General features: G+C 38.4%; 1 protein-coding gene across 4 annotated transcripts in view; it reads right to left on the reverse strand.

Moving 5' to 3' along the window:
• FGD6 (FYVE, RhoGEF and PH domain containing 6) overlaps positions 1-20834 on the reverse strand; it is a 74189-nt gene that overhangs the window by 23633 nt on the left and 29722 nt on the right. For all 4 annotated transcript variants that reach the window (XR_012629231.1, XR_012629232.1, XR_012629230.1 and 1 more), the window contains exons 4-9: positions 18138-18205; positions 18017-18047; positions 9559-9710; positions 8578-8734; positions 7270-7357; positions 1635-1685 (exon numbers count right to left, since the gene is read on the reverse strand). Coding sequence is in view for 1 of the 4 variants with exons in the window: in XM_074870773.1 (XP_074726874.1) it covers positions 1635-1685; positions 7270-7357; positions 8578-8734; positions 9559-9710; positions 18017-18047; positions 18138-18205 (547 nt within the window). In the remaining 3 variants the exon portion in view is untranslated. The remainder of the gene's footprint in view (positions 1-1634; positions 1686-7269; positions 7358-8577; positions 8735-9558; positions 9711-18016; positions 18048-18137; positions 18206-20834) is intronic.

The following is a 20834-nucleotide window of genomic DNA, read 5'->3' on the forward strand; positions in this document are numbered from 1 at the left end:
AGATAGATTGAAGAACGTTAGAGAAAATTTGCTGGTTTTTGAAGGGAAAGTTCCAAGATCTCAGGGCTACTTGTAGAGCCAAGACTAAACAAATCTAAACGACAACATAAAATAATGTATAGGATCAAAGTCCATAAACAAAGTCATTTTTGGCAGGGAAGAGCATTCCAATTCCTGTACCGCTTAGCTGGAGTAATGCGTTCAAATGAAGGTCATCAGGAAGAATTGTGTTGTTTGGGTTTTTTTCCAGGAATACTAACCATAACCAAGCCTAGCTTTCCCCCTGCCCCCGCCAGGGAATTTAATAACGAAGCAAAGTCGGAACTAAGTTAAACTTATTTATCACAAGAAAGATCTAGGTGAGTAAAGATTAGATTTTCTTTTCTTACCCAGTTTCAAACCTAGACTATGGGACATGTCAAATGAGTAAAATTAACACTGCTATTGTTACAACTAAGCTTCTGCTTTGATGTATGAATGGACAGAAAAATACTGTGGGAGGTACAACTACAAAAAACACAGAAGCTGGAGAAATCACAAGAAAATGTAAACTAAATATATATTTACATTACTTACGTTTCAAGTGGTCAAATATTTAATGTGAAGTGCAAGCACTAGTTTGTTCCCAGCCATAAGAAGTGCAATACAAACTTTTCTATCTCTTGAAGAGACATAATTTAAAATATTTTTGGCTCATATTTTCAATATACTCAAACAAATATGTCTAAATGTCCTAAGAAAGATATTTGCTCATAAATTTTACAGTACTATATCAGCAGACAAAGCTATAAGAAAGCAAACTTGGCTCAGTGCATGGAAGGCACTCATTGCAGTTCAGTCAACTACACCTGCACAACCTGCCTAAAGATAACAGGCTTGCAAAAATGTCACTAAACAGACTGAAATAAGTGACAGGGGCTCATGCAAATGAAATGGAAACACTGACTGGGAGCATTTTTAGTACTGCTGAGGCACATACATGGAAGAAGGAAACAGTGTGAACGTGTATTGCATTGCTACGCTCAAGTTAAACCAACTTAATCCCAAACTACCATGAAACATGTAGTCCTGTCCTCTTCCATCACCAACTATTCCTTCTCATTTCCTCTTGTCTCCTTCCCTGCTATGTGCGGGCAAACTTGTGGAAGTCACTTGTGTTTGTGCAACTTGTGATAAGTCAAACTGGAAAACTCCTCAGGTTAAACATAACCCAGAGCAGCTCCTTGATCTTGCTCACTCCTGACACATGAACAATTGTCCTGGCACAATGAGAGAGGAGGCGGCCATAAAGGCTCATAGCTGGGGGAGAGCAGTAAGTAGACCAGACTCCCTATCACGAGAGGTCTACAGATGCAAGGACCACCTCTTTCAATAGCAGTGCCCAAAATACCTGCTTAAGCTGCCTGGGGAACTCCACTCTTACCTCTTGGTTTCAACTCAAGGGTGAACTGATACCACTGTCAGCTCCAAACTTTTTTGAAACACAAGTTTGCAATCTTTCAGTATCTCTGTTGAGAAACTTAGAACTGAATAGAAAACATTTCTATATACTAGCTTAGCATTTGCATTTAAAATTTAGAAACATTATCATATGTACATAAACCATTATTTCTTTAATCTAAAGAGACATTTACCTTGAGTATCCCTATAGTCCGCAGATTCTTCTAAAAGATTCTTTAAATAATCTGTATAAAGAAAAAAATAATATAGTTTTGTTAAAGAAGTAAACAGCATCAGAAAGTAGTAAAAAGCCACCTTTTTCCTGGAAATCTGCTTTCCAGGCAGACCTATGCCACAAAGATCTGCTGCTTAACCTTTTAAATCTGTCAAAGTAATAAGAAAAGGAAAACTAGTGTTTCCATAATGAAAGTATATCATGGTATCTTGTTCAGGAAAGAGAAGGTTACTGAAGCAGTGGCCTTTTCCGAAGAAAAATAATATGCTGTATATATTATTCCAGAACAAAACAAGCAAGTGAAAAATAAGTACATACTTGCAATCATTTACATTTAAGTTGATGCAAAAATTTATGAAGATTATAGATACTTGCCTCAGCACCTAACTTGTCTATAGGATCTAAGAAAAAAAAGTAGGCCGTTACAGAAGATCTGTTTATGATTAATATTTTTCAATAAAAGTATTATACCACCCCCCAATGTTCAAATAGGCATTTTTGTTTTCAATTCTAAACTTAGTTCCTCAGCCACGAGATGGCACCCTCAACCCATTAAAGTCTTGGTAGTTTTAAAATCTATTTTACTTAGCTAAAATTAACTCCAAATGTAAGACTATACAAGAAAACATCCCCCCTGAGTTTCCATTCCCTGGTCAAGTGTCTAGTTCACCAAAAAGTACAATATCCTGTCAAAAATTAATATACATCCTCAGTAAAAAGACAACCATCTATTCTCTACAAGCTACAGCTTTGAACTGATTGAAAGAAACCAAATCAGAAACTTTCAAATAAATATACACGTTAGATTGATAATATCAACAAATACTGATTTATAATTACCTTTTAAATGAGGTATTAAGATTCTGGCAGATCTACTGAAAACTAATTATATGTGATCTAGCAAGCATTCAATTTTAGCTTTGCAGTTGTACAAGTTTCATGTAGGAGTGAAATAATTCAACTCCCATATGTTTGCCCTACCCAAATTCATCCTTTTACTCAAGAAGGATCAGGAGCCAATTGTTCCTGCCTTCATAAGATGTCTTGCTTCATGCATGCCCCTCAGAGACCGCTCAGTGTATTGTAATCTTTTCCTTATGCAAAAAGAAAAAAAAAAAAAAAAAGAAGGAATTATGAAACATGTTTCTGCAGTAAAAATGCTGTGAAGAGTGAGAAATCTTGTCAGTTAATGAAAGCTTTGAGAAAAACAGAACTACAGGAAGAAAAACATTTGGCACTGAAATTTTATTTTTTAGCAAAGATCTAAGGAAGGATCCAAGAGAGAAGCATAAAGAGCAGGTTGGGGTGAAGGAAGAGGAACTGACTGAGGTCTCCTGCAGGGAAGCGGGAAGGGAGCACTGGGAGGACTGGCTGGGCCATGGGAACACCCTCAGCTTTCTGCTCTCCTCCAAGTTTTGTCTGATCATTATCAGGCACTGGTCAATGTGTGATCTTTTAAGGCAAGTCTGACATGGCACCAAAACCTCTCCAGCTACACTCCATAAATATTGCATCCTTCACGTCCCTCAAGATCTTGTTCTGTAGTAGCTACCAGACATTCCAGGGCAACATTTAGGTGGACACATATTCCATTAAAAACAATGTTCATCTTGCTTCGCCTCGAGTTATGCCGGCAAGAAGCTGGTGTGAGAGACAAAAAATCAGCAGGAGGTATTTTGAAAGGAACTGAGGAGAGTTCACATTGGTTTAAACTTGGTTGAACACCTAGAGGAACTTGTCACACATAAGACACCAGCTCTGCCCTCTCCTGCCCTGCCTGCTCTCTCAAGCCGAAGCTGTGCCATCCTGTCCAGGCAAAGCACTCTCAGGACTCCATCATAAAGCAAACAAGTTAAAGCTTTACAAGTGCAACTTGATCTTCATCGGGGCCAGCACAAAAGACTCCACTGGGAACCTCCCAGTATAAAGAATGAGTCCCTACAGCTTATATCGACATATCAACTTCTTAAAGCTGTCAACCACATACTCACCTTTATGGGCTGGGAACAAGAGATGAGGTGATTATAATTCAGTCATCTGCAAATGTACTGCTGGCACTCTAAGAAACTGTTGCTACTACATGGGGACATCCAATTTAATACCCAAAGTAATTGTACTGGAAAACTAAAACCAGAGACCCAACATGGGAACTAACTGTTTCTTGGCAAATTCATGCTTCATGACATGTTCCCCAAAACAACAACACTTTACATCACTCAAAAACATTTTTTGGATGGGTATATTCTAGCACTTTAAATCATATCATCAGTGACTAGAAGAGGGGAAAGTCAGAGATTTTAAGATAACTGCATTCATTTAAAATTCTGTATTTAAAAAGGAAGGCAGCTTTTGCTTTACAAGACTGAAGCAGCTAAAAAAACCTTGCAACTGTACAATCCTGAAAGTGATAAATACATAATTTTCATCTTAATACTCTCTATGTATATCTGGTAAGTGAACCTCAGTTCATAGCTAAAACTTAGCTTCAGAGAAGCATCAGAACAGATATTTTTAGTCTCTTCTGTGAATACACACTGGAAATTCCGTGCTTGCAAGTACCTTCTGGAAGTACTAGCTTAAACAGACAAGCGGATTTCAGAGACATGAGTAACATTACAGTAAAAATTTAGCAAAAATATTCCTAGATAAAATAAATACAGAAGTCAAATATTAAGGTGGAATGGTACCTACTGTCTTTGCCAAAAAAATTTTCCCCTCTGAAATGTGCTTTAGTTGTTCAGACTAGGAAAACCTTAAGCATACCTTCAGAAAGGCAGACTTAGAAATTAAAATTCATAACTCTGCTGGATACCCCAAAACACAACAAAAATCAACACAAGAGCACGCAAGTACTGTTTCCATGACAAACAAAATTTCCTGCTTCCACCCAACAGCAGTCAGCAATTCTCTCTTCCTTCTTGCTGGGGGGCAACGACTATCACTTCTTCTCCCACTAAAAATTCTCTTCTGCTTCATAAACTACTTTTTTGTCTCAGGTTGTCTAATTTAATTAAGTTAAACTCAAAGCAGTCCTTCCCCAACATGCAATTGGCCTCAAGTCTGACAACTCTATTTCTGAGCTGCAAAGGAGCAGTGTGCTCAAAGGCTTATTTTTCATTCCCCTCAGCCTCCTCTCACTATACCTCAGTTAAGGATAATAAAAGACTCTCTGCAAACCTTATGTTGAGAAAAAGAGTAGAGAGGCTTATCGTATGACAATGAAGAGCCTGTTCATATTGTACAGTCTCAAGTCATCTACTCAAATCAGAGGTTTTCAGGAGGAAAGAATCACCTCTCCTTCATTTCTAGAAGAAATCAGAGGCCTCTAATTAACCTCCCCAAAAAACCCACCTAATATTTGCTGTATAGAGCTCAGGGCCAGTATGTGGAGAAGTGGAAGTTCACTTGCTGGACTGGAGAAGCTGTGTAATTAAACAGAAACACAGCTGAGCTGTGCCTCTCCCTGGCTGATTTACTAGCCCACCTGCTCCTGCTTTTGTGAGCACAAAAGTAACTCCACTTCAAAGCACAGCAACAATCTTGTGATGTGACCGTGTAAGCAGCAGGTTACCAGTACAAAGCTGTCCCACTGACACAGAACATCTAAATAGGAAGAAATCCCTGCTGACTCAGGCCTAGCAGCTTCATTTCCTGGATTATTTTCGCTCCTCTGCTCTTACCCACTGCCCCCTCCTCCCTCACGCACAGATCCCCCGTGTCTTTGGCCTGGGCAGCTGCTGTATCACTGCATCTCACCCACTCCAACAATAGATGCAAATATTTCGCATGTCCTCCAAAGGTTTTGCAGCACAAGTTTATACAGAGATTGCTCAATATTGCACAGAGCTGCTGGGGGGTAACAGAGCAGATGGGTCATCCACAGAGATACAGAAGAGTGAAAATCTCAAGGACAACAGAAACGCATGATAGATTGAACTGACTAAAAATTAAACAGATCTAAAAAAACCACTCACCAGATCCAGCATAATTAAATTTAGCCTGACCTCTTTTATTGCTCCCATAGAACAATACAAAATTACTTTTCTAAATCAGCAGCCAGCACCACAATCCCATTCCTGCCAATAGCATTTGCAGGTGTATTTAAAGCTGGGCAGCCACAGTAAGGTCTGCAGAACGGGGACACCCACAGCAACTCCCATCACCACAGAATAAGTTTTTTCAGGTCTGAAACAGCCTGTCCCAGCCACAATAACAGTTAATGATCACGAGGAATTCCCCTTCAACGTCTGTGTTTTGTTTCAGTGCCACTCACCCCTAACATCTCTTGCTTTGCTATGTATATTGACAATGGCATTCACTCCATCCTGATCCTCCGTTCAACATTTTTAACTAAAACCTCCAAATTTACCCAAAGATCTGATTTGTGTGTATAACAAGCCTATGCCATGCCCCAGTCAGTATCCTTTTAAAATAAAGCAACTCCCCAAATGCTGTTTTATGGTTTGATTTCATCAATTAAGAGTCACTAAGATTTTCCCCTACAAAATATTCCATTTAATAAGGGTTTTTCACCCTTTTTTCAACACCTGAGACTAATGAGATGATTAAAATGAAAACAGTCAACATTAATAACTTGGTAACAGCTGTATAACACTTAAGTCTGTATCTCTCACAGCATCACTAGTCTGAGTACTTGCTGGGGAAATGCCAATAAGCTGCTACAGAGCCAAAAAAAAAAGGTCACAGAGCATTTTATTTTGCAGTTACTACATAAACAGAGGCTATTTTTAAATTGCTCATCAAGAGGCAATGGTTTTCAAAAACAATGCCTTAAGTATTTCCAAATCCTTACAGGAGCCATCCCCCTCTTACAACAAACACATCTCAAAATACTTCAACAAAGGAGGCCTCTATCATTGCCCTTCTTTTTCAGAAAAGAAAGCACTGCATCATGGAGATGACTTGCTCAAGGTCACCCAAACATGCCAGAGCAGGGTATACAGCTCAGACTTCTTAGTCCCAAATCAGCTCTTCAGCTCCTGTAACAAAAGTCTTAAGGACTTACTGGTAAACATACACTAAAAACATGTGTTTTGCCTTTAAAAAGAGAATAGATTTTACAGACAAAACACATGGGTGGGGGAGAAACAGAGAAGCTACTTGCAGAAGTTCACAGTTGCATAGAGATCTTTCACTTCCTTCTCCTAGCTCCAGTTTTCCATACTACCTTTTTCCTTCATTAAAAAAAGAAAAAACCAAACACCCGAACAAAAGTTAAAAAAAAAGAAACCCAAACCAGAATAGGTGCATTCCAACTCTCTAAGGAAATTACAGGCTTCTATTACCACAAAAACAAACAAAAATCACCACAGGTTTCATGTTTTCCAAGTACTGCTGAATGTACCGTCAGGGAACACACCACAACTTTGGGAATATTAGCACCTCACTTGTATATCCTATTGCAATCAGTATTAACAAAGAAAACCTCTAAACCCATGCCATGTTTTTAAAAAAAAGCTTCACATATCTTAAGTCAGATAAACGCTTTACAGATGGATACAACTGCCTGCAAACAAGTTTCCTGGGACGTGTGAAGACTGGCTTCTTAAGCCTGCAAAAGAGCTCGACTGTACCTGTCAACAGGAGCCTGTATTGGGGAATCCTCTGAACTGGCTTGAGCAGATAGTGCTTGAGGGCCAGGCTAGCACAGCGGGGGCTCATCTGAAAGAAAAACCCAAAATATGTATTGATTCAGTGGTAGTCAAGGGTTCCAGCAAAAGAAAACATATCTACAAACAACTACCAGTTACAATGGATAAGCTTTATCTTAAAAAGGTGCAGCTAGCACAGTGTTAAACGCTACAGACCAAGCATTTCCGTGTGGAAGACTGCACGCAAAATTAATCATGCATTAAAAGACATCAGTAAGCACTCATGCTCTGTGGATTCAAAACAGGTGCTTTTGCTTATGAGGAAGAGAGGTGAAGCTTCCCAGAAATAAAGGAAACACCAGTGGCAATGGCAACATGCTCCGTTGTAGTCACTGTCAGTGCCCATGAGGCAGAAAGGCAGAGAAGACAGCAATGCTCACGGCAGAAATTTTAATTAATCCACACCTCTAAAGGCAACAGAGAATGAAAAGATCCATGCTTCAAAAATGTTAATTATCTTGAGTTTGCATCCAAAATAATGTCTATCTGAAACACCCAGTCCTTAAAAAGGCCTCTTCTTCCTGTCTTTGCTGACTCTGCCTCAAGCTCTGCCTTTGACCGCTGTAAGTAGCCTTTTGAACCACTTGTAAAAAAACAGACCTGGGATTACCCAAGGGGAATCCCATGTAATAGGAGGTAAATTCACAATTTGTGTGGATCATGTACTTAGGGAGCTTGCACCTCTTCTCTGATTTGTTTTAAGGGAGTTATGTAAAAATCTGGCAATGCTCTTAGGGACATGAATCAGCTTTCATCTGTTTGCTGCATGCGCTGGGTTTGAAACTTCTAGAAATATGCAGATAAGAAAATTCACTTTTTAATGTTTCCAACTAAAATGAAACAACATTTCCATGAGTAAGCTACTGCCCTATGATGTGGTAGATAACTATCCTATTTTAACCAGGTCAGTTTAATTGGTGCATAGTACGACCAGGAGACAAAACTGAACACAAAAAAAAAGCAGCTAGAGATTTTGTTAATGTGTCTTTGATGTAATTTGTAGCAAGTGCTACATTTTCTGAAAATCAACTTCCTTTATCTTATCTCACAGTGGAGTTAAAATCACTAGTTACTTCACAAAATCTGAATTTACTTCTTTCCACTTACGCCCTACTAAGTCTCAAGCCAAGACCGCAGCAAAAAAAAGAGAATAATCTCTAAAGCCTTATGGAGGCTCACAACTGCTGAAAAGCCACAAAATAGGGTATGTCTTACAAAAGACTACAGTACCTCGAAGTCTTTGACAACTGAAGCAAAACCTGCATTCTTCTTACAGTGTTCATCTAATAGTGCAACATTTTTATCAAATTCTTTGATGTAAGTTGAATACATCTTTAAGTAGGGACCCTTTTTAACAAATATATCAGCAATTCTTTGATGTTCGATCCTAGAAACAAAAAATAGAGCAGTTAGAGCCATAGAGAGTGTACACCTTAACCCTACAGCAATACATTTATCTTTTTCACAGCAAGATGTGCTATTTATGTTCTGAAGAAAAAGCTTACAGTTCAGCAGATAGGCATGCATCTCAGTAGCTACTCTGAAAAACCTTAAGCAGGCACACCTCGACACACTAGTTTAGTGTTAGATGACAAAATAGACAGTCTGTTTAAAATGGTCCTGAACTGTCTGAACACTTCAGTACAAGCTGGATTTCTGAGGAGACAGATCTTCAAACTTCAAGATGCAGTCTCCATCCCTTAACAGCAAGCATGGGACTGCAATCTACCCATTTCAGTGCCTTTGTCGGTAAGCTTTGTACAGCTGATTTAGATCCACCCACCAGTGTAACTGAGAATGGACTTCAGTAGTATTGTGGCTGTCAATCAGTGCTGTGCCTGGTTAGTAGATCTCAACTACCTTTAAAATGCAAACCAGTCTTCAGGACAGCATCCTTTTCCCCTAGTGAAATCAGTCCACTTATCACACCCATGCAGGGACCAGACTTTTCAATTAAAAATGTAATTTTAAATAAAAAAGTGTGATTGCTAAAAACATGTATTGAGATGCCTTCTGGACCTTTTTGGGTACGTCTAAATGGCAAAAAGTACATCTAAACGAAAAATTATCTCCCATACTTTCAAAGTCAATTCTGTCATTTAAGAAGGCTCATGAAACACAAGAGTCAAACCGTGGTCACATGGAATCACATAAGCCTACAGATAAATTTCAACAACATCAAAGGAATGGTATCCCTTTATTGATAGTCACCAGTGCGATAATCGCTCTTCCAGTTCCCTCAGGAGGTCCCGATTGAGTTCGTACAGCTGAGGTAGGTAGTAAAGGATCTGATTCAGGATTCTGTCCTCAATCACTGGCTTTCCAAGCTGCCTAGAGGCATGTGCCACAGCATCCCGGAAATCCTGCCGGAGTACAAAGAGGACAGAAACCCCCATCCCTTGAGAGAACAGCCTTCAAAGCACCAACACAGACAACAGCGTTCTCTCTGCAGACATTCCAGGCACTGCTCCCTATTACCAAAGACAAGGCGTGTACCATCTGGGTTATGTTTCTCTGCAGTTTCAATTTACTCCCCTGGGACTGCCTTAATCCCTTTGGTCTGACACTGGAGCTTTACTTTCTTGCTCCTGTATGCATAATATAGTTGGTGTTCATTATTTTTATAACATGCCCTTAAGAAATGTGCTAGTACTACACATGAGGAAACTAAGGGGGAGGAAAAAAGCTTGTATCTGTAAGGGTGTTGGCAGCCTTGAGTACCTTCTTGCTAATATTTGAGTCAAAAGCAAAAATGCTCTATCAGCTAACAGAATCATAATATCTTATTTTAAAATCATTCATAGGTCATCTACAAATGCCCCTTTGGAAGATGTGCCTCTTGGACAAAAATGTAGGGTCACAAAAATTACTATATGTAGCAGCTCTTCTATACACAGGAAAATTAACATCTACCAAAAAGATACAGTAACAACATGCAGGAATCATGAGATTTCAAACGTTAACAATGATCAAAACCAACACTGGTACCTTCAAAACATTTACAGGGAGGAGGAAAACCCTGCTTACACTTGAAGGATCTTCTTATAGCATTTTTATGCGATAACCAGCAACCACCAGGACAGAGCTCAGGCTTACTGGTACTCATTAAGCTATTCAGAATTAAAATCTTGGCCCCAGACAAGTCAGTATGGCAAGAATTGTATCCATATTGAAACTCAGTATCCATTACATGAGGTATTTCTGATCACATGCAAACAAAATTTTCAAAAATGTTAACAATTTAGCATTTCAATTGAAAAACAACACTGTCTAAACTGACAAAAAAGAAAATCTAAAGTAGGTGGTGTGCTGTGTTATTGTGTCTCACTTAAATTTGGGCAACAGTGGAAAAAAGACAATCCAAAATAGCTCTTTTTGAGTTTGTTGTCTGCTGAAACCTGATAATGCATGCACAATCTATAGGTATCCTGAAAAAGATGACCAACAACATGTTCTTAAGTACAATGATGAGTTATATTTCCAGTGTGCATGGGGTCCACACCTGCCTTTGAAAATCTGTAGGGTCCTCAAGTTGGGGATTAAAAAAAAAAAAAAAAAAAGAAAAAAATTCAGCGTCCTCTTTGCCTCTCCCCAGGTCCACTACTACAGATCTTACTAGCTATCTTATCAGTTCAGCATCTGGCACTATTTATGGTCTCCCAAACTTAAGTCTCAACTTTCCTCTGCCCTCTCTCCTCATTACATCAGCTCTGGGCAGCGTGAGCTCCAGACACACTTTCTTGCTTTGTGACCCTCTGGGTCATGAAGGCTGTGACTGGGCAGTTATGACAAGAAACTGAAAGGAGATACAGGGCACAGGGCATGGCTGTGATGGGGGAAGGCTGAGAACTAAATGCAAGGGAGTTAAAAAACAGATGGCGTTATTCATATGGAAATGTTCAGTTTTACATCCTCTGTGCAGACTAGTGACACATAGGTTAACTACCAGCTGCATCTTACGGATTTTCCTGACCCTAGGGCATTGCTTAACACTGAAATGATACATGGAATTACAATGGCAAAAGCTCAAATGAGGCATTCTGGAGAGCTTCATGCAAAATGCATCATCATATTATGATAATATTCACTCCCCAATCACATGCACACACAATATACTGTATGTACTTTGCCATGGGATGAAACAAGAATTTTGTCTGAATGTTATAAGGCTACTTGCACAATGAAAAGAAAAGCAGTTTTGTCTGTAGAGTAATCAACAACCCAGGCTTTTCCCTGACCAAACAATAAAAGGAGAGCAAGGAGCCAGGTTTAAGCACCAGTAGATAAGACAGGAATGTCATTTGTAGTTAAGAGCATTTATTTAACTTTTAGATAAAGCATTCAAAGAGTCTGCAGGATGTTTTTCCAAATACAGATTTGGTTTTTTGACTAGCTTGATCCAAAGTCCATCAGCTTCATCAGGCTTTGGATAACACCATGAAAGACTCCGTCATTAAAACAGCCAGCCAAAACTTTATTTCATCACCTCCTCCATCCCCCTCCACAACTGAGTAAATGGAGGACGCCCTGCAGAGAGGAAAGGCAGGGAAGAAAGATAACCTGAAGCTTTCAAATGATGCAAACCAGCCTGCTAAACAACAAAAGATCTAAACTTCAACACTTTTTTTTTTTTAAATTCTTAAGTCTTCACTACAGAAGAGTACAATGCATTTGTCACTGTAATCACATTAAAATTTATTTTTAACCTGGCAGTGGGTGTGAAGTAACTGTCATGCCAAGTTCATCTTGAGATAAACTTAAGAGTTGAAGGTAGAAAGCACATGCCTGAGGAATTGGGGTAGGAAAAGTCAAACAAATGTAACAAGGTTGGAGTTAACAGTGTTTACACTTGAAGGTACTGGCCTTCTGAGAAAGTAATTTCTTACCCAAAAGGACAAAACATAGAATAGGTCTGCTTTAATTACCAAATGTAAAATATATTAATTTAAAAAGTAAACCCTGAAATTTCACTCCAAAGGGTGGAAAGTATTCAGATAAGGACAACTTTTTGTACAATTAGGTGAATGACTTAGAAATTAGAAATTGCAGTAATAGTCATTTAACACACCAGAACCTAATTCCTTCTAAAACTAAATCCGTTAACTGCTGAATAAAAACAGAATCACTGTTGCAAATAATATATACATTGCTCTGATATCTATATATACCTGCAAGAAGTGATTCATATTACAACCATATTTAGCATATAGTACTATATAACACTGCTGAAGAGCACTGCTTTCATCAGTCTGTTCAGACAGTCACTTGAGTTGTCCTAGAAATTATTCTGTTTGAAGCAATGCAGAAATCCATTATGGTGAATTTTAAAGAGAGATTTTCTAATTAAAAATGAATTTTGCAAATATTACAATCTTATTAAAAAAAAAAAAACACAAAACAACAAACTTGCCATGCTTTGGAATTAATGTATTTGTTTCACTGAAAAACACCATTTGCAACTCTAGACAAAAGTTTCATATGCTGCATGACAGAAAACAAAAGATTATGTTAGTTATACTGAATCATCCCATCTTTTCACCAGGATATTTTTTTCTTTCGGAACAGGGGAGGCTATTGTACACTTTCTGAAATGCTGGTTTACAGTTTCTAATTCTACATTATATTCTGGTCCAATAATCTTCTGATACCACTTTTTACTGCTTAGGCAAAGGCAGTTGTCTTCACACAGCTACTATAAGAGGACAGCACCCATCACCATCCCTGGAAAGCACATTCTTTCCAAACCAGAACCAGTCTTAGTTTATTCTAAACTAAGATGGCATCCCACTGGGTACCTGTCCATATGAAAATCTAGTTTAGCAGTTTTAAAGGCTTCTGAGTACCAACTGTTGCTGAATTACTGCCTCATAGAACATTCCCAACTTGAAAATGTTTAGGGAATTTTATTTATCCTATTAGTATACACCCTACAGCTGTGCAGTTTTTAAACAATATTTGAGGAGGATAACACTATCGCTGCTTTTGTTTCTTCTCACCCCTCATTCGATGTAGCTTCCTTAAATAAGCAAAGGGCTGTGATATCTGAAATAATTCTAACCCTGTTGTGAATCATCTGCCATCAGCCCACGCACTTCCCCTCTGCAAAGGCCCTGACTCACAATCTCTCTCAGTTCTTTCCACCGGAGGATTCCCAGTGCACAGCAAAGTGACCTGCCTCCATCAGCCTAAGGAGCAAAGGAACAAGTTTAGTTGTAAACCAAAATAGGTACTGACCAGACTAAACCCTCGTTCAGCTGCTGACTGGGTTAAGTGCACTTTCAGGTATCTAATAGCTGAATGAAGATAACGTCAAGTGGGTGAAATTAAATCTTCTGGTAAATTTAACTGGAAGAGAAAGAACTACATGATCTAAATGCGGTCATGTATTTTACTCCTAAGACTTCAACCAATATTCCTCTTGGATCTGTTCTCCTAGAACATACCATCAGCAAAGCAAAAATAAGCCACAATGCCTTCTGCTGAGGTACAACTCCCAGCTAAATACACCTGCAGGTAGCTCAAATATCAGTTCAATTTAAGGAAAAAAGAAGTTTGTGCTTGGATGCTTTTCAAGGAACACACACATCGCACAGGGGCGGGAAGGGGAGGAAGCGTCACACGCTGGGGAACAGCCAGGCTGCTGTATGTGACAAACTGTAAACACGACTGCTAGGAATACAGCTACAGAAGATTTCACAAATACCTTATTTGAAATATAAATAGGCAGTCTTAAGTAGAGTTAGACTATTAGCCATATACTGTTAAGTTAAACTTTAGCAATGATAGTTAATGAAGACTATGAGTAAGTGGGGATCATGACATTTTTCAAACACAGATTACTTCTGGAAAGCTGCCAAGTAGTTCCACACCTTTTTTCTCAGGTAGTAAAATAATTTATAAGTCTTTAACAATGTAAGATAGTTGATTTTTTACAATAACCAATTATTTGACTATGGCATATTCCCAGAATGTTATTTCAAGGAATAGGCTGGGTAGTAGAACGATGTTTCCTTCCAAACCAAAACTATTGCTTTAGCCTTCTTAATAAGATGATTACAGCTGCAATTCATTGTCAAATGTCTTGATCAGCAATTCTAAAGCACTTCACAGACTAAAAATTTATCAACATGTTCACCTCAGACTGGTCAAATATTGAAGTTTTATAGTTGGAGAAAAAGGAGTTGGAGGTTGAGAGAATTTTTCACAGCCAAACAGTAGGTCAGTTGTAAGCCAGGACCAGAGAGGTCAGGACTTCCTTTGCTCCAAAACCCATAGCTACTTTATTTCTCAATATCCACATTACATTCTTTTTCCAAATCTACTATTAATTATTTTTCTAATATTTGGCTACAACATACAAAAATATAAGTTTTCACAGATATATAAAACTATATATGTAGTGGGGTTTTTTTTATATATATATATAGAGAGAGAGTTTTGCAGTTGCCTTCTGAAAAGAAAGATGTTTGACCTTTTGTCTGTCTTCTCCAATAAGGTAGATTCAATTCTCCAACTGTGACTACAGAAAAGTTAGAGGTGCCTCCTGACAACCTCCTACTTGCTCTCTGAGTCCTAATAAGGACAGAACAGGGGTCTAAGTCAGAAGCACAGATCTAAAAGCTCAGGCAAAACATAACAGGCCTCAGCTTTTCTTTGCTCACACAGCACAAAGTTATACATGAAGCCTTGCAGTGGAAGTACACATATCAAAAAGCATGTTCCTCTGCTGGACGAGAAGCCTCGCTGTCCATACTGTAGCAGCAGGGGGAAAAGGAAATCGAAAAGGATGGGAAAACAAAAAGAGTGGTGGGTTTCAGAAAAAAACCTCAAAATTCAGAACAAAAATGGACAAAAGAAATTACAGCAAACAAGCCAGGCAGCTTACACAGCACCACGGTGCTGCTGAGGAGCTCCTCTCACTTGTGCAAACCATTTCCAAAGCAGCCCATAACAAGGAAGTACAAATGGCACCAATCCTGCCTTACTCTGTTTTCAGGAACACCAGGTGTTTTTTGGGCACAGAGCATCTCAGACAGCGGTGACAAGCTTGTTTCTCTTATCTCACATATGTTTTACATCCAGTTTACCCTTCCTTTTTTTTTTCTGCAAGTGCCCTTAGGGAAGAAACAGCACTTCTCACATCTTCTCAACCCTTGTTTACCCTCTGGAGGCAATGCATGAACCATCCCACAAAGATGCATATAGATGAGCTGGTTTGATTTAAGCCCCTTTGTTTTCAGGAGTTTGTAACAGCATTTTACTGGAATCTTGTCCTCTAAAAGAGCATTTATGATAGTTACAGAAATACAGAGAATTCAAGACTACATCTAATCTTTGATTAGACTCCCTCAAGCAACCCCATTCACCAAGTATGTTTGAGAGAGCATCAGTGGGCAAAGCCAGTTAAGTCCCTTATCTGTTATGACCAGCTTATTACTTATTATAGAAGCGTCACCACATGTTTATAATTTTCTAGAGAACTTTTGTAGTCTGTCTTCAACAGAAACAGTCAGGTGTACTTACGAATTGTGACAGTGTCCAAATAGGCTGGCACCCTGGTATCTTGGAAGAGTTGCTCCACCTAACTTGACTTTGTCAATATAAAAGAAAAAAATGCTAAAAAAATTCAGTGGTACTTGTAACCAATTTGCAACCACATTCCCACCTTCTCAACTGCTTTAGACTCCACTTCAAATGCTCTAAGTAGCAGCAGCAACATAAAAACCTTTTTCTTACATCAACAGTCCTGTTCCCTGGCTGTACTAAGAGCCATGAGCTGCACTGACTGGCACTAGTAAGACAGGCTGAGGAAAATGCTATTAATTTCAGATCATGGCTAATGAAATTAAACTAAATATTATTTACTCTTTGGAATACCACTAATAGATGGTTCAGAAGGTGTAAGGGAGCCTCCCCTGACCAGCCAAATCTTTACTATGTGTAGAACAGCTCAGCCTGAGTAGAATATAAATTTTAATTCCAGAAATCTGTCAGAGGTTGCTTGACTGACAGTTAGTAATCCTGACACTGAAGCTAATAAGTCAAAGTGGCTCACTGCATGTGAGATCAAAAGGATAGTTCTGTCAACATTTAAATATTATCCATAAGAAATATATGATTAAATAAACAGATTTAATAATATCTGTGATAAACATACACAAGTCCTCAGGCCCATCACTCTGTGGAAACAAAAAGATGTGTTTCTGCAACCTTTCTCAGGTTTGGCAATTTTTCTTTAATGAAGAGTGCACACACAGAGCCTCAAAACTGGTGCCCATTCTGACAAGGATGCTCACCAAGGTTCCTGCCATAGGCAAACAGGCAAGTTGAGAACAAAATATTTCCTCGACTCCTAGCCTAGCATCCTCTCTGTTAGATCAGGCTGAATACATGTTGATGGCTATTGCTAGCCAGCAAAAACATTTCTAATGGTTTTTATTTGGCAACTAGAAACTAGCATAGTGTCATGAATAGAGTTGTGAGTTATCCATTAAAAGAAAACAAAACACATCTTACAGGTGAAGACACCTTTAAGATATAAGTTATATGCCTGAAAAATATGAAGATTAAAAATCATACAGCTTAAAACTTGTCTATATTCATTAGGGCAACTCTCTTCCTTTAACCAGCAGTTAAGCTTGAGTTCTGTACTAGAAACCATGTTGATTACAAATTATATATTGGCCACAACTGTTGGACTCAGCTTTTAAAAACCAAGCTTGAACAGAGTAAGAAAATCAATTACTAAAAGGAAGGCAAAAGAGGAATCAGCAAGTGGTGTCGTAAGTTTTTTGTTTCCTGAAAGACCTCCATATTACAGGACTCTATACATCCATCTACAAGAGCCTTTGTTCCCAGTTTCACAGAACACGCTTCTCAAGAGACCGAGATAGACCAACGCATCTGTTTGCAATATAACCGCTTCTATTGCCCAAGGAAAAAAAAAAAATCATTAGGCTTACACTTAATAGAGTGACAAAATGATACAAACACATGTCACTTAGAAGTTGACAGAAAACACATAAAAGAGAGCTGGAGAAAGCTAAAGTCTTCATTAATTTACTATTATCACCTTCAACATAGCATGCTTAACAGATGACTGGTCTGCATAAGCACAGATTAAATACTTAACCCTTGCTGTGGACAACACATTGTACTTACTACAATCACAGCTGTTATCAGAAAGCAAGCATCTATCAAAGAATTGCACCTCAAAAAAAAAATGCTGCCATTGGAGCTAATTACTTAGTTACCTAAAGAACATGTATTTTTATGTACCATTTCTAAAGGTAAATTGTTCCTGCCTCCCCCTGCTACTTCAAAAGTTATTCTAACCAAAGATTTTATTTTGGTTGCTATGGTACAAACTGGCTTATAAATATGATGCTGATTAACATAAAAGGATATATATTCCATTTTCAATATTCAAGCAATACCCCCACTCAGCTGGAAGATTGCATACATTAATTAAGAAGATGCAGAAGGAACCACCAAAATATTCATCCGTTATTTATAATCTGAAACTTTAAAGTTCTGCTTAATGAATTTTTATATTTTGAATACATAGACACAGCAGAAAAAGACACATTCATTACAATAAAGCCCAAACGTAGAACTGTAACAGATTAAACAAACAGAAGAGGAAACTTCTTGGTTTTGAGGTACTTACAATGTGTAAGAGCTTTAGCACATCCACAAACCTATCAGAAAAGCAAGAAAAAGCATAGTTACATTTTAATTGACCAATTAAAATAAGTTGAGTAACTGTTAAGTTTAGCATTGACACTTACACTTTCTCTGAGCTCATGATCTCCTTGGCAATATGGTAAACCTTAGTTTTCTTTCCAGCTGCCTTACTCTGCAAATAAAATTATATGTTATACTATGCACCTACTAAAAGTGTCACAAAGAAAATTTCCAGCTAGTAGTTCCTCAAATCCAATGTAATTAATCAATAGTTATTTCTAATAAAAATGTTTTATACTGCTTTGAAATCTCTTGGCTTTGAAATCTTCTGGCTTTTCAGGATCTGTGAGAAAATCAGTTCAGCATGTAGCTGGAAACAACAATACTAGCTAAGAGTAGGCTTTGTAACACTATCAGCCTTTCTATTTAATTATTATAGGAAGCACTGAAGCCCATAATGAATGAAGCCCTAGCAAATGACAATTATTGTTTAGTAAAAGTAGTACAGATAATATTTCTATGTTGGGGTTTTTTTCTGATTAATACAGCAACAGTAATATTTGCAGTAAACTCAAATGGGTTTCAGGAACATCTTAAAAAAAATACACATTTTCTTTACTGGAAAAGAAGATTTAAAAAAAAAAAAAATCACACTGAAGAGAAAGTCAGCTTCTGGCAATCTACTAAAGGAGCTGCTGGAATACACAGCAACTGTACTACAAAGATATAGAAGTGTGAGCCTTGTCATCTACATGAAGCACTGTGGAGAATATGCTGGTTTTTATGTACACGTTTGGCTTCCAAAAAATCACTGCTATTGCTCAACATCAGATAGAAGGAACAGGTATAGCAAAGCATAAGGGGGTAGGTGTCAGGATGCAAATGTGTTTTCTACACATTATAACTCCCATGTATAATTTTCCTCATATAAAACACCTTTCTCTATAACAGCTCTCATGGTTTGCCATATGCTTCTCTGCTGCCAGCTGTCACCACATCTATTAGATATTCAGGATTTCATTTTCATGGGCTGCAAAGAAAGAGCGTGATGAGGAGCACTAAAACATCACCGGATATACAACACAAGTGCGATGGAAGTCCTGGGGAAGCTGTATTGAGTGTGGTAGTATAATACAGGCATTGAACAGTTTATCTAGAAAAGCAGATACTGGTGGCATTGCATGTATGAACTTTTGGTTCATAAACACTAATGTTGTAAGATTTGTCTTGAGTTTTAGTTCTTCTCCGAACCTATAAACAAGTCTCAAGTGCTGGAAATCAAACCATGGAACTGATGATATTCATAGGTTAGTTTTAATGATACCGCTATATTCAAAATAAAAAATAAATCTAAATTATTTTTTTCACTTGAATTTAATTGACGCAGTGCCAAGCTACTAAATTAAAATTAATTTCTAAATTTAATAATTTGGTGTTGCAACACATGTATGTAAAATACATTATTTATTTTACATACTACATAGACATTTTCACACAGAGCTGGGATTTTACTTGTAAAATACTATTTATTTCCAAAAAACACTTAGATCTACCCAGTGAGGGTCAATCGGATTCAAGCGAGATTGTGACACCCATCCTCAGGCCTCCGTGCCTCTTTAGAAACCACAGCTGACATGCTCCCTACAAGACTGAATTCACAAGTAAACTCAATTATGCAGAGCAAGGTATCTGCCATCACTGTAGATGTGACAGTTGCAAATGAGATGAAAATTAGTATTTTGAGAACAAGATGCTACCACTAAACAATTACAAAACGAAATATCGCAGTCTGTTTTCAACCCCATTTGAAAGACTTTTCACATACCAGCTGGCACTGAAAAGGCCACTTTGCATTTGCTCAAAGATAGTCTGGGCGTAAGAGAGTCTCTAATGGGAGAACTGAAGGGATACAAATTGGGCTCTCAGGCACGGCATTGGAAAGGAACCTTGTAACTCCTCTAACGGATAAAAAGCATCAATACAGCCAGATGCTTGTGGCAAGGAAAAATAAGAACAAGCCCAGCTGATGACCAATGCAGAGACTGCTTCATTCTCCTCTGCAGCTGCTCTCCCTGTTCGGAAGTTGGTTGTTAATCCCCAGCTGCCGGCCGCACGTGCCACAAGCGGCTGAAGCAAGCCGACAAGCAGATGCTTCACAGCAAGCGCTGAATTACTCCGTGAAACCTGCCCAAGAAGCCTTGTAATCAGGATACTTTCCTGTAAAACTCTGTTGTGAAAGGTTGAGGGCATTTCTAGAGGCACGCAAGGTAAGTTAGCTTCTATACAGGTACAGTCCTGCTTAGTTTCACAGGAACAAGCTTTTCCCTCGACTCTCTTTCTCTCCCCCAATTTATTCCTCTCGGAAAATTCGATTAAATGACATTCAGGTCTGACACGTCATCATCAAGTCTTCTCTTCCAGCACTAAAAAGTCTCATTATTTTTTTAAATTATTATTAATTTTTAAGGAAAGGAAGGAAATATAACTACTATCAAAGGAAACAGAGCTGCCAGGACTGATGCTGAGGAGAGGCACTGGTCTATGACCAGGTTGGTGTCAGGGCATCCAGGACCGAGAAGTACAAAAGTGGTTATCCCCAAGGAGAGGGACAGGACTCCCAGAACTTCACTTCATACTGAGTAGTTAGCACTGTCTTCCTGCTCTTCATTTGAAAAGTAAACAACATTAAAATAAGGGAGAATCATTCCAGCTGGCACTTGCAGAAGCTAGCAGAAGGTCAGACCTCAAACCCAACAGTCAAGTGTGGCTTACACTCCTCCATGAGCCATAGAGGTGGCTCT

This window comes from Strix uralensis, chromosome 5 (genome assembly GCF_047716275.1).
Source record: "Strix uralensis isolate ZFMK-TIS-50842 chromosome 5, bStrUra1, whole genome shotgun sequence".
In the NCBI taxonomy this organism is placed as follows: Eukaryota; Metazoa; Chordata; class Aves; order Strigiformes; family Strigidae; genus Strix; species Strix uralensis.